This window comes from Heptranchias perlo, chromosome 2 (genome assembly GCF_035084215.1).
Source record: "Heptranchias perlo isolate sHepPer1 chromosome 2, sHepPer1.hap1, whole genome shotgun sequence".
NCBI lineage: Eukaryota > Metazoa > Chordata > Chondrichthyes > Hexanchiformes > Hexanchidae > Heptranchias > Heptranchias perlo.
The window spans coordinates 103,725,525-103,740,025 of record NC_090326.1 but is presented as its reverse complement, the minus strand read 5'-3'; the positions used below and the strand labels follow the sequence as shown (position 1 = coordinate 103,740,025).

The 14,501-nt window shown below is 45.2% G+C and overlaps 1 protein-coding gene across 6 annotated transcripts in view; it reads left to right on the top strand.

Annotated features, from left to right (window-relative positions):
- Nucleotides 1–14,501, top strand: part of LOC137341797 (growth factor receptor-bound protein 10-like) — a 222,462-nt gene that overhangs the window by 80,322 nt on the left and 127,639 nt on the right. For all 6 annotated transcript variants that reach the window (XM_068005323.1, XM_068005332.1, XM_068005309.1 and 3 more), the window contains one exon: nucleotides 13,544–13,667. In XM_068005323.1, the coding sequence (XP_067861424.1) occupies nucleotides 13,617–13,667 (51 nt within the window). In that variant the 5' untranslated portion in view covers nucleotides 13,544–13,616. The remainder of the gene's footprint in view (nucleotides 1–13,543; nucleotides 13,668–14,501) is intronic.

Below are 14,501 nucleotides of genomic sequence, written 5' to 3'. Positions count from 1 at the left end.
CCTGGAGTATTGTGTGCAGTTTTGGTCTCCTTACCTAAGAAAGGATACACTTGCCATGAAGGGAGTGCAGCGAAGGTTCACTGGACTGATTCCTGGGATGGTAGGACTGTCATATGAGGAGAGATTGGGTCGACTTGGCCCGTGTTCACTCGCGTTTAGAAGAATGAGAGGGTATCTTATTGAAACGTATAAAATTCTGACAGGGCAAGTCAGGGAGGATGTTTCCCCTGGCTGGGGTGGGGGGGCGTCCAGAATGAGGGGCCGCAGTCTCAGGATACAGCGTAGGACATTTTGGACTGATGAGAAATCTCTTCACTCAGAGGGTGGTGAACCTGTGGAATTCTCTTCCACAGAAGGCTGTGGAGGCCAAGTCACTGAATGTATTTAAGTAGGCGCTAGATAGATTTCTAGACACAAAAGGCATCAAGGGGTATGGAGAGAGAGCAGGAATATGGTATTGAGATAGAGGATCAGCCATGATCATATTGAATGGCGGAGCAGGCTCGAAGGGCCGAATGGCCTATTCCTGCTCCTATTTTCTTTATTTTCTAACCACATCGCTGAGGCTGGAGTCACATATAGGCCAGACCTGGTAAGGAGGGCAGCTTTCCTTCTCTAAAGGACATGAATGAATCATTAGCCTTTTTACGACAATCGCACAGCATCATCACTTTTACTAATAGCAACTTCGTTTCATTTCTGGATTTTTTTTAAACCTGATTTCAAATTCTCAAACTGCAGCGTTTGATTTAAACTCGAATTCTCAGCAAAGAATGACTAAAAGAATAATAGGAGGGAGAAATTAAGAGCACAAAAGAAAGTAAGCTAGAAATACAAAAACAGATGGAGTTTCTACAGGTTTTTAAAAAGGAAAAAAGTAAGTAAAATGAGCATTGGTCCTCCAGAGTGAGTGTCTGGGAAATTAATAATGGAGAATAAGGAAATGGCGGATAAATTGAACAGATATTTTGCGTCTGTCTTCAGTGTAGAGGATACAAATAACATGCCAGAAATAATTGTGAATCAAGAGGTGAAAGGGAGGGAGGAACTTAAAATATTTACAACCACTAGGGAAAGGGTTTTGAAAAAAATATTAGAACTAAAAGCTGACAAGTTCCCAGGTCCTGACTGACTTCATCCTAGTGTCTTAAAAGAAGCGGCTGCAGAGATGGTAGATGCTTTGGTATTAATTTTTCCAAAATTCCCTAGATTCTGGAAGGGTCCCATCAGATTGGAAAATAGCGAATGTAACTCCTCTATTCCAGAAAGGAGGGAGACAGAAAGCACGAAGGTGCAGGCCAGTTAGCTTAACATCTGTCATAAGGAAAATGCTAGAATCTATTATTAAGGAGGCTATAACAGGGCACTTAGAAAATCACAATGCAATTAGGCAGAGTCAACACGGCTTTGTGAAAGGGAAATCGTGTTTGACTAATTTACTGGAGTTCTTTGAGGAAGTAAGGAGCATCGTGGATAAAGGGGATCCTGCGGATGTGGTGTACTTGGATTTCCAGAAGGCTTTTGACAAGGTGCCACATCAAAGGCTACTACACAAAATAAGAGCTCATGGTGTAGGGATAACATATTAGCATGGATAAAGGATTGGTTAGCGAACAGGAAATAGAGTAGGCATAAATGGGTCATTTTCAAGTTGGCAAGATATAATGAGTGGAGTGCCACAGGGATCAGTGCTTGGGCCTCAACTGTTTACAATCCATATCAATGACTTGGATGAGGGGACCGAATGTATGGTTGCTAAATTTGCTGATGAGACAAAGGTAGGTAGGAAAGTAAGTTGTGAAGAGGACATAAGGGGCCCGATTTTAGCAGGGCTGCGGGTTCTCGGCGGATGGGCGAGCGAGCGCGTGGGTAACGCGCCCGGTGAAATTAGTGGGTTTCCTGTGCGATCGTAGCACTGATGCCACCACCACTGATGCCACCCATTGTGTCACTGCAGAGTGGGTGTAGGTGTATTTGCAGAGCTCTTCTGCGCAGACGACTGAGAGACATCGGCGATGTCCCCGATTGCACCCTGGAAGGCTGCGGAGGAGAAGTTCGGGAGGGCAGTGGTGACTTTGACAGCGACAGGTAGGAAGATGGTGCACGGGCCAGCCAGGAGCAGCTTGGCATGAAAGAGGCTGCAGATGTCCACGGCTACATGTCGAGTGACTGAGCCTCCGTGTGCACTGCTGCTCAGAGAGGTCCAGGAGGCTGAGCCTCTGTCTGTGGAACCTGTGGCGAGGGTAGTGCCCTCTGCGACGCATCTCTCTCTGCGGTAGCCCTCCCTCCTGCTGTACAGGTGGATGTGTCACAGCACTGTGTTGTGGAGCTCCACGTGTCAGAGGTGGACGGCGAGGCTGGTGATGCTGTTCGCCCTCCGAGGAGGTCATGACTGCAGCTACGGCAGCCCCCATCTGCAAGATGTGCATCTGAGGGGGTCCGCAAGGTTAGGTACATGTCTCCGGACCCCGGGGTAAGTGTGCAGGTTGGTGACTTTGACCGTTAGGAGGAGGGTGGTGGAGGCCAAACTTTGTCCCAAGTGACAGAGTGGCCTCCTGCAATGGGTGAGGGTCTCCCCCCACCCCCCCCCCCCCCGCCCTACCTGTCAAATGGACCTTTGCAGCTGCCACAGGCTGACAGCTGCAACACGTCCATTCGAGCTGGGAGTGTTTCCCCCAGTGTGGGAAACAGTCCCATGTTGTTCAAAAATCCCACAGAGTCCCTTAATCAGGTCAGTCAATGACCTGAAATACCAAACTAAATATTGTCAAGTGGCATCCCGCTGGCTTTAATTGCCTGCGGGATTCCCACCAGCGGGGGCTGCGCGCGCACGCCGGCGCGTCAGCGGGGAACCCAGAAGTGGGCAGGATCGAGGCGGGATCCGGTCCTGCTCCTGGATTTCCCAATTTTTGGGGCCCCCCTGCTGAGACCGCACCCGATAGCGGGTGGTAAAATCAAGCCCAAGGTGTCTGAAAAGGGATATAGATAGGTTGTGAGTGGGCAAAAAATTGGCAGATGGAGTATAATGTGGGAAAATGTGAACTTGTCCACTTTGGCAGGAGGAATAGAAAAGCAGTATATTATTTAAATGGAGAGAGATTGAAGAACTCTGAGGTACAGAGGGATCTGGGTGCCCTGCTACATGAATCAGAAAAAGTTAGTATGCAGGTGTACAGCAAGTGATTAGCAAGGCAAATGGAATGTTGTCATTTATTGCAAGGGGAATGGAATATAAAAGTAGAGATGTTTTGCTGCAGTTGTACAGGGCATCGGTGAGACCACATCTAAAATACTGTGTGCAGTTTTGGTCTCCTTATTTAAGGAAGGACATAATTGCTTTAGAGGCGGTTCAGAGAAGGTTCACTCAACTGATTCCTGGGATGAGGGGATTATCTTATGAGGAAAGGTTGGACAAGTTGAGCCTGTACACACGAGTTTAGAAGAATGAGAGGTGATCTTATTGAAACATAAGATCCTGAGGGGACGAGAAGGGGTAGATGCTGAGAGGATGTCTCCTCTTGTGGGAGAGACTGGAACTAGGGGCCGCAGTTTAAAAATAAGGGGTCTCCCATTTAAGGCGGAGATGAGGAAAACATTTTTCTCAGAGGGTCGTGAGTCTGTGGAACTTCCTTCCCCAGAGAGCGGTGGAGGCAGGGTCATAGAATCATAGAAATTTACAACATGGAAACAGGCCCTTCGGCCCAACATGTCCATGTCGCCCAGTTTATACCACTAAGCTAGTCCCAATTGCCTGCACTTGGCCCATATCCCTCTATACCCATCTTACCCATGTAACTGTCCAAATGCTTTTGAAAAGACAAAATTGTACCCGCCTCTACTACTGCCTCTGGCAGCTCGTGCCAGACACTCACCACCCTTTGAGTGAAAAAATTGCCCCTCTGGACCCTTTTGTATCTCTCCCCTCTCACCTTAAATCTATGTCCCCTCGTTATAGACTCCCCTACCTTTGGGAAAAGATTTTGACTATCTACCTTATCTATGCCCCTCATTATTTTATAGACTTGTATAAGATCACCCCTCAACCTCCTACTCTCCAGGGAAAAAAGTCCCAGTCTATCTAACCTCTCCCTGTAAGTCAAACCATCAAGTCCCGGCAGCATCCTAGTAAATCTTTTCTGCACTCTTTCTAGTTTAATAATATCCTTTCTATAATAGGGTGACCAGAACTGTACACAGTACTCCAAGTGTGGCCTCACCAATGCCCTGTACAACTTCAACAAGACATCCCAACTCCTGCATTCAATGTTCTGACCAATGAAACCAAGCATGCCGAATGCCTTCTTCACCACCCTATCCACCTGTGACTCCACTTTCAAGGAGCTATGAATCTGTACTCCTAGATCTCTTTGTTCTATAACTCTCCCCAACGCCCTACCATTAACGGAGTAGGTCCTGGCCCGATTCGATCTACCAAAATGCATCACCTCACATTTATCTAAATTAAACTCCATCTGCCATTCATCGGCCCACTGGCCCAATTGATCAAGATCCCGTTGCAATCCCAGATAACCTTCTTCACTGTCCACAATGCCACCAATCTTGGTGTCATCTGCAAACTTACTAACCATGCCTCCTAAATTCTCATCCAAATCATTAATATAAATAACAAATAACAGCGGACCCAGCACTGATCCCTGAGGCACACCGCTGGACACAGGCATCCAGTTTGAAAAACAACCCTCCACAACCACCCTCTGTCTTCTGTCGTCAAGCCAATTTTGTATTTTGAATTATGATCACTTCTGTCACCTGCCCTTCCTTATTTCCCAAGAGGAGGTCAAGTTTTGCCCCCTCTCTAGTCAGGCCATCCACATATTGAATGAGAAATTCCTCCTGAATACACTCAACAAATTTCTCTCCATCCAAGCCCCTAATGCTATGGCTGTCCCAGTCAATGTCGGGAGAGTTAAAGTCCCCTACTATTACCACCCTATTTTTCTTGCAGCTGTCTGTAATCTCCTTACATATTTGCTCCTCAATTTCCCGTTGACTATTAGGGGGTCTGTCGTACAATCCTATCAACGTGATCTCTCCCTTCTTATTTTTCAGTTCTACCCATATCGACTCCGTGGGCGAACCCTCGGATATATCCTCTCTCACTACTGCCGTGATGTTCTCCCTAATCAAGAACGCAATTCCCCCTCCTCTCTTACCTCCTGCTCTATCTTTCCTATAGCATCTTTACCCTGGAATATTTAGCTGCCAGTCCTGCCCCTCCCTTAGCCATGTTTCAGTAATAGCTATAACATCCCAGTCCCATGTACCCATCCATGCCCTGAGTTCATCTGCCTTGCCCATCAGACTTCTTGCATTGAAATAAATGCAGTTTAATCTAGACTTCCCTTGGTCTTTGCCGTGCTTTCTCAGACCATTTGTCCGGTCATGTTTTGTACACTCTCCCTTACTGCCTTTTGTTTCTGTCACCACTTTATTTCCCACTGACTTCCTGCATCGATTCCCATCCCCCTGCCACTTTAGTTTAAACCCTCCCCAACAGCACTAGCAAACACTCCCCCGAGGACATTGGTTCCAGTCCTGCCCAGATGCAGACCGTCCAATTTGTACTGGTCCCACCTCCCCCCAGAACCGGTTCCAATGTCCCAGGAATTTGAATCCCTCCCTCTTGCACCATCTCTCAAGCCACGTATTCATCCTAGCTATCCTGTCATTTCTACTCTGACTAGTCCGTGGCACTGGTAGCAATCCTGAGATTACTAACTTTGAGGTCCTACTTTTTAGTTTAACTCCTAACTCCCTTAATTCAGCTTGTAGGACCTCATCCCGTTTTTTACCTATATCGTTGGTACCTATATGCACCACGACAACTGGCTGTTCACCCTCCCCCTCCAGAATGTTCTGCAGCCGCTCCGAGACATCCTGACCCTTGCACCAGGGAGGCAACATACCATCCTGGAGTCTCGGTTGCGTCCGCAGAAACGCCTGTCTATTCCCCTTACAATCGAGTCCCCTATCACTATAGCTCTGCCACTCTTTTTCCTGCCCTCCTGTGCAGCAGAGCCAGCCACGGTGCCATGAACCTGGCCGCTGCCACTTTCCCCTGGTGAGCCATCTCCCACAACAGTATCCAAAACGGTATACCTGTTTGAGAGGGGGATGGCCACAGGGGACCCCTGCACTACCTGCCTGCACCTCTTACTCTTCCTGGTGGTCACCCATTCACTTCCTGCCTGTACTGCCTTTACCTGCGGTGTGACCAACTCGCTAAACGTGCTATCCACGAGTTTCTCTGCATCGCGGATGCTCCACAGTGAGTCCACCCGCAGCTCCAGCTCCGAGATACGATCGGTCAGTAGCTGCAGGTGGACACACTTCCTGCACACATGGTCGGCAGGGACACTGGTAGTGTCCATTACTTCCCACATCTTGCAGGAGGGGCATATCACGGGTGCGAGGTCTGCTGCCATGATTTGCCTTAGCTTAGTTACCCCTTTTAAATTACATTGAAATTTGAAAATGTTAACTATACCAGGGACCTAGGTTCACTTAAAAAAAAACACACTACCTGCTATAAAAGCTGCTTAGTTTCCCAGCTCTTAGTTTAAACCAATGCCCTAATTTAGAGAAGAAAAAAAAACAGTAATACTCACCAACCAATCACTTACCTGCTGTCCTGTGACGTCACTCCTTGGTTTTCTGTTGTTGTTTTTGATCCGCTCAGGTCCGCCGCCGCTCTGGTCTCGGGCCTGGGGCCGCCGCTCTTTTATCCCCGCTCTCGGTCTCTCTCCTCTGCTCCCGCTCAGGTCGCCGCCGCTCTGGTCTCGGGCCTGGGGCCGCCGCTCTTTTATCCCCGCTCTCGGTCTCTCTCCTCTGCTCCCGGGCCTGGGGCCGCCGCTCTTTTATCCCCGCTCTCGGTCTCTCTCCTCTGCTCCCGCTCAGGTCCGCCGCCGCTCTGGTCTCGGGCCTGGGGCCGCCGCTCTTTGAATATTTTTAAGGCTGAGTTAGATAGATTCCTGTAAAAAAAAAGGAGTCAAAGGTTATAGAGGATAGATGGGAAAGTCGGGTTGAGGTCACAATCAGTTCAGCCATGATCTTATCAAATGGCCGAGCAGGCTCGAGGGGCCAAAATGGCCTTTTCCTGCTCTTAATTCGTCTGTTCGAATGTTATTAGGCCAGGCCTCTGGATTACTGGTCCAGCAAGGTAACTAACTATTAAACTAGCGTACCTTTTTATTCAGTATGATCTCTCTTACTGTCTTCATGTTGCTCTTTCTCTCTCTGCCCCTCTCCTGCGCGCTCGTGTCCAAATATCCATTGGTCAGTCTTCAATATGCTTAACGACTGAGCGTCCACTGTCCTCGGGTGAAGAATTCCAAAGATTCACAACTCTGAGTGAAAAAAATTTTTCCTCATCTCTGTCCTAAATGGCTGACCCCTTATCTTGAGTCTGTGACTCCGAGTTCTAGATTCTCCAGGTTGGGGAAACAGCCTCTTAGCATCTACCCTGTTAAGACCTCTAAGAATTTTATACTTTTCAATTAGATCACCTCATCATTCTAAACTCCAGAGAATATTCTTTTCGTTTATGGGATGTGGGCGTCGCTGGCAAGGCCAGCATTTATTGCCCATCCCTAATTGCCCTCAAGAAGGTCGTGGTGAGCCGCCGCCTTGAACCGCTGCAGTCCGAGCGGTGAAGGTTCTCCCACAGTGCTGTTCGGTAGGGAGTTCCAGGATTTTGACCCAGCGACGATGAAGGAATGGTGATATATTTCCAAGTCGGGATGGTGTGTGACTTGGAGGGGAACGTGCAGGTGATGGTGTTCCCATGTGCTTGCTGCCCTTGTCCTTCTAGGTGGTCGAGTTTGCGGGTTTGGGAGGTGCTGTCGAAAAAGCCTTGGCGAGTTGCTGCCGTGCATCCTGTGGATGGTACACACTGCAGCCACAGTGTGCCGGTGGTGAAGGGAGTGAATGTTTCGGGTGGTGGATGGGGTGCAAATCAAGCGGGCTGCTTTGTCCTCGATGGCGTCAAGCTTCTTGAGTGTTGTTGGAGCTGCACTCATCCAGGCAAGTGGAGAGGTTTCCCCCTGATTCCTATTGACTTCAATTTTACTAGGCCCCCTTGGAGCCACACTCTGTCAAATGCTGCCTTGATGTCAAGGGTAATCACTCTCGCCTCACCTCTGGAATTCAGCTCTTTTGTCCATGTTTGGATCAAGGCTGTAGTGAGGTCTGGAGCCGAGTGGCCCTGGCGGAACCCAAACTGAGCGTCGGTGAGCAGGTTATTGGTGAGTAAGTGCCGTTTGATAGCACTGTCGACGACATCTTCCATCACTTTGCTGATGATTGAGAGTAGACTGATGGGGTGGTAATTGGCCATATTGGAATTGACCTGCTTTTTGTGGACAGGACATATCTGGGAAATTTTCCACATTGTCGGGTAGATGCCAGCATTGTAGCTGTACTGGAACAGTTTGGCTAGAGGCGTGGCTAGTTCTGGACCTGCATGTTAACTTCCTGTGATTCATGTTCAAGGACACCCAAATTCCTCTGACTACCAAGATTTGAGTGTCTCACCTTTTTTAAAAAAAAAATCTGCTTTTCTGTTCTTTCTGCCAAAGTGGATAATTTCACATTTCCCCACATTACAATCCATCTGCCACCTTCTCGCCCACTCACTTAACCTGTGTATATCCCTTTGCATTCTCTTTGCGTCCTTATCACAGTTTACTTTCTCACCTAGCTTTGTATCAGCAAACTTGGATACATTGCACTTGGCCCCCTCATGTAAGTCATTGATATATATTGTAAACATCTGAGGCCGAAGCATTGATCGTTGCGGCACCCCACTAGTTACAACCTGCCAATCTAAAAATGACTTGTATATTTCTGCTCTGTTTTCTGTCCGTTAACAAATCCTCAATCCATGCTAACATATTAACCCCTACCCCATGAACCCTAATCTTGTGTAACAACCTCTTGTGTGGCACCTTATTGAATGCCTTTTGAAAATCCAAGTATACTACATCCACTGGTTCCCCCTTATCTGCCCTACTTGTAGTATCCTCAAAAAATTATAATAGATTTGTCAAACACTATTTTCCTTTCATAAAACTGTGTTGACTCTGCCTAATCATATGATTTTCTAAATGCCCTATACTACTTCCTTAATAGATTCTAGCATTTTCCCTACTACTTAAGTCAGGCTAACTGGCCTGTAGTTGCCTGTTTTCTATCTCCCTTCTTTCTTGAATAGTGGTGTTACATGTACTACCTTCCAATCTATGGGGACTGCTCTAGAATTTTGACAATTCTGGAAGGTCAAAAGCAATGCCTCCACTATCTCTGCAGCCACCTCTTGTAAAATGCTAGGATGTAGGCCATCAGGTGCAAGCGATTTGTTGGCTTTTAGTCCCATTTAGTTTTTCCAGTACTTCTTCTTTGCTAACCTTAATTACTTTAAGTTCCTCATGCTCATTAGACCCTTGGCTCCCCACTATTTCCAGTATTTTTTTGTGTCTTCTGTTGTGAAAACATATAAAATATGTTTGATCTCTGTGCCATTTCCTTATTCCCCATTATAATTTCTCTTGTCTCGGCCTCTAAGGGACCCACGTTTACTTTTGCCCATCTCTTCCTATTTATGTACTTGTAGAAGCTCTTAAAATCTGTTTCTATCTTACTAGTTTACTCTTATTCAATTTTCTCCCTGTGTTAATTTCTTGGTCATCCTTTGCTGATTTCTGAAACCCTCCCAATCCTCAGGTTTACTCTTTTTGGCAACATTGTATGCCTCTTCATTTAATCTAATACTATCCTTAACTTCTCTAGTTCGCCACAGTTGGATCACTTTTCCCACGGAGTTTTTATTCCTCATGGGAACGTATATTCGTTGAGAATTATGAAATTTCTTTAAATGTTTGCCATTGTTTATCTATCATCATATCTTTTAATCTAATTTCCCAATCTACCTTAGCCAACTCACCCCTCATACCTACATAATTGGCTTTGTTTAAATTTAAGACCCTAGTTTCAGATTTAATTTCATCACTCTCAAACTCTATGAAATTCATAATATGATCACTCTTCTGCGTTGGATCCTTAACTTTAAAATTACTAATGAACTCTGTCTCATTACACAATGTTAGATCTAAAATAACCTGTTCCCTAGTTGGTTCCTTGACACATTGTTCTAGAAAACTGTCTCAAATGCATTCCATTAACTCTTCCTCCAAACTGCTTTTGCCAATTTGATTTGCCCAATCTATATGAAGATTCAAGTCCCGCACGATTATTGCATTACTCTTGTTACATGCTCCTCTAATTTCCTGATTTTATACTCTGTTTAACACTATAACTACAGTTGGGCCTCTAAATTACTCCCACCAGTATTTTCTACCCCTTGTTATTTCTTAGCTCCAACCATACTGATTCTACATTCTGATTGTCTGTCTGAGCTAAGATCCTTTCTCACTGCTGCCCTTATCTCATCCTTTATCAGGGCTACCCCCTTCCTTTTCCATTTTGCCTATCTTTTCTAAAAGTCAAGTATCCTGGAATATTTAGTTGCGAACCCTGGTCACCCTGCAACCACATTTCAGTAAAGGCTACTGGATCAAACCCATTTATCTCTATTTGTGCCGTTAATTCATCTATCTTGTTACGAATGCTTCATGCATTCAGATATACCGCCTTCAGTTTTAACTTTTTACTATTTCTCCCTGATGTGACCTTAGTCAGTGATGCCCTATTACCTTTGTTAAACACTGTCCCTTCCTGACACACTCTGCTTGTTTTTACCCAAATCGCTGCTCTGCTCTACAGCCTTGACTTTTCTCTTTGGACTTAGAAATTTACCCTTACCAGAACCCCTGCCCCCCCCCACTCTTTAGTTTCAAGCCCAATCTACTGCCCTAGTTATTCGATTCGCCAGGATACTGGTCCCAGCCTGGTTTAAATGGAGCCCATCCCAACGGGACAGCTCCAGTGCCCCATGAATTGAAATCCCAACTTCCCACACCACTATTTTAGCCACGTATTTCATCACCTAATCTGTTTGTCACTATGCCAATTTGCACGTGGCTCGGGTAGTAATCCAGAGATTATTAAATTTGAGGTTCTGCTTTTTAATTTGGTCCCTAACTCCTCAAACTTCCTCAGCAGAACCTCATTGCTAGTTCTACCTATGTTGATGGTTCCTACGTGGACCATGACAACTGGATCTTCTTCCTCCTGCTTCAAGTTCTTCTCCAGCCACGTGATGTCCTTAACCCTGGTAACACAGCCTTTGGGACTGCCGGTTGAGGCTGCAGAGAACAGTATCTATCCCCCTGACTTTTCTATCCCCTAACACTACCACATTCCTTTTTACTTTCCCCACTTGAATGGCCTCCTGTACCATGGTACCATAGTCAATTTGCCCATCCTCCCTGCAGTCTTTGTTCTCATCCGTACAGGTAGCAAGTGCCTTGTACCTGTTGGACGAGGTCAAAGGCTGAGGCCCTTCCATCACTGCATCTGGGGTCCTCTTGCCTGCCTGACTTGCAGTCACATCCTCCTGTCCCTGACCACTAACTATATCTAAACCATTACCTAGCATGAGGGGTGTGACTGCCTCCTGGATAAAAGTGTCTAGTTAACTCTTTCCTCCCCCCCCCCCCCCCCCCCCGATGCATCGTAATGTCTGCACCTCAGACTCCAGCTCAACAACTGAGCCGAAGTTCCTTGAGTTGCAGACTTACTGCAGATGTGGTTGCCTGGGATCATGCGGCTCTCCACAAACTCCCACATGCTGCAGTCACAGCACACCACCTGCACTGCCATCATTATTTAATCTTGTTTTATTTATTTACTTAGTTTTTATGTAATTAGTTCACTTGGTATATTTTTAGTTTCTAAACTCATGGATTTATTTAGTGTAAGCTATTAATTTTATCAAGTATTAGCAAGTTATAGGTTCTTAGTTTAAACCACTCCCCTAGCTTAAAGAACAAAAAAATGTAATGCTTGGCCAGTCCCTCGTGCTTGCTACCTCCCTATAGGTGTGTGTGTGTTAGTTATAGTTCTGCAGTCTCACACGCATTTCTTACTAGAGATAGGGGAACCTATAATTCCCAAAGACTCCAATTTTGTTTATTCTGATTTGGGATATGGATGGTGCTGGCAAGAATACATTTGTTTTATAGTGTAAATGTGTTTGACATTGACAATGTATGGCTCTACAATCATCTGCTTCCTTTCCTTTTCCCTTTCTCTCTTTATCTTCCTTCTTCCCCCTTTCCAATTTTATTGCAGGTCAGGGAGAATGTATTAAGTATTCGGTTATTTTTTGAAGTAGTCTTGCAGACCTGTGGGCTTGTTTTTATTTTGGAAATGTCGATGACATGTCCTCTTGGGTGCACAGGAGAAGGTGGTTATGGCAATTAATGCCCATCCATTTGTGGTTTCTTGTAAAGGAACAGAGCATGCCGAGGAGTACTAAAGTAAAACATTTAATTTGTGACATCTTCAGAATATACCGCATGCTAACTAGAAATGATTTGCCTTGATAGCTCTTAAAACAACATATACTATTTAGGTTTCCTCCCTGAGAAGGAAATTTTTTACATTTTCTGATTTATGTTAATATAATTCCCCATATCCTTGTATAGTGCCAAAAGGCACCAATTTATTTTTGGTTGTGGGATATGGGTGACGCTGGCAAGATTGCACTTAGTGCCCTTCCCTATCTGTCCTAGGTTTGTGTTGGGACACTGCCTTGAACTGCTGCTGTTTTTGTGCCCAGGATGATGGTGATGGAACATTGATATATGTCCAAGTTAGAATGCTGTGGAATTTGGAGGTGATGGTGTTTCCATGGTCCCACTGCTCTTGGCCTTTGTATTGGTTGAGGTCATGAGTGTGGCGGTACTGTTGAAGTTAGCTAGGTGAGTTGCTGGGTCGTATCCAGCAGATGGCACATACTGCAGCCGCATTGTGCCTGTGGTGGATGGTAGAGATAGTGAGTCCAGTGGCAAGGGTGCCAATCAAGAGGACAGCTTTGCCCTGGATATAGTTTCTTGGGTTGTCGCAGCTGCATTCATCCAGGCAAGTATTCCATCACATTCCTGACTTGAACCTTGTAGATGGTAGAGAGGATTTGAAGGGGTCAGGAAGTGAGTCATTAGTTGCTGAGAAACAAGCTTCTGCCCTGCTCTTGTTGCACTGGTGTTGATGTGCCTGTTTCAGTTAAGCAACTGTTGAGTAGTGTAGTTCATCTTGAATTCAAGAGTTGCATGGAAAGTCAAGCGTTCAGATATGATTTAATTAGCATGCCTACCGAGTGCCAGTATGTAGCAACTCCCTGCTTTGTAAGAGTGGCTGTTGCTTGAACAAAAATTTCAACATCGACATCCTGACCATATTGTGCTTGTCACAGATAAGCAGATAGTGTTTTTTTTGAACCAGCTGCATGGTCAGAAGTTAAGGCTATCCTTGCAACCAATTGTTACTGCAAAGAACTATAAATTCACTGACTGTTTCTACAGGTAACTTACTGATTCATTCAATTTCCTTTTAAAATTGCCAGATTGTTTTAAATATTGCTGTAAGAAGTGGATGTCATTTATGTGGAAAATTCTCACTTGAAGAGAGAAAACAACATGGCTTTGGCTGGCTGTCCGGACTCGTTTCTACACCATCCTTACTATCAGGTCGGCCCATTACTTATTTCACCGACAACAAATATAAATATTTTGTTCTATACCCTTTTAACATATACCCTAATAAATGTGTGTATATAATGATTATGTAGATTATGGTTCTCCAATCTTGGATATGTCAATTCCTAGTCATCAGCATAGCAGATTTGCAGGATGCCAGAGCCCCTGGAAATGTCCACCTATGACTTGAAATCACAACTTCAGTGATACTTCAGAGAAGCTGTGCAAATTTCTGTTCGTATCAAAGCTCAGATTTCAGAATTTATCCTGGTCATTCTTAGTTGAGCCCTCTTGAATGCGTCTCTATGTTTTTGAAGGTACAGTGCCCAACATACCAAATAGTATTTCCGTATCGCCTCACCATCAGTCTAAGATTACAACCAACTTTGTCTTGATTTGTAGTCAAACGTCTGAGGTACAGGAGTATTTGATTTACTTTAACAGGTTCACATTAATTGCAAACATTCAGCGAGTGATGAACAATCGCAGCAAATCATTTTCCTTTTCGATCTTTTACTGGAGGGCAAAAGTTAAAATAAGATCCTTGTTTGCTGTTGCCTATTTCAGTGTGCATTACCTTGCATTTCTATAAAGTAAAATCCATGTACCATTTTTTTTCCCATCTTGCTTGTCTCAGATCTTTTTGAATGGCACTTATCTTTTGTTTTTCACCTCACCATGTAGCTTGGTGATATCAGGAAATGTAATTGATTTTTCTGTTTTGTGAACTCTATAGGGCTCTGGACAGAGCCAAGTACTACTAAAATTGATGCCCACGCCTTCTATCCTTACCAAGCCAGCTTTCAATCAAGATGGCTAATTTGC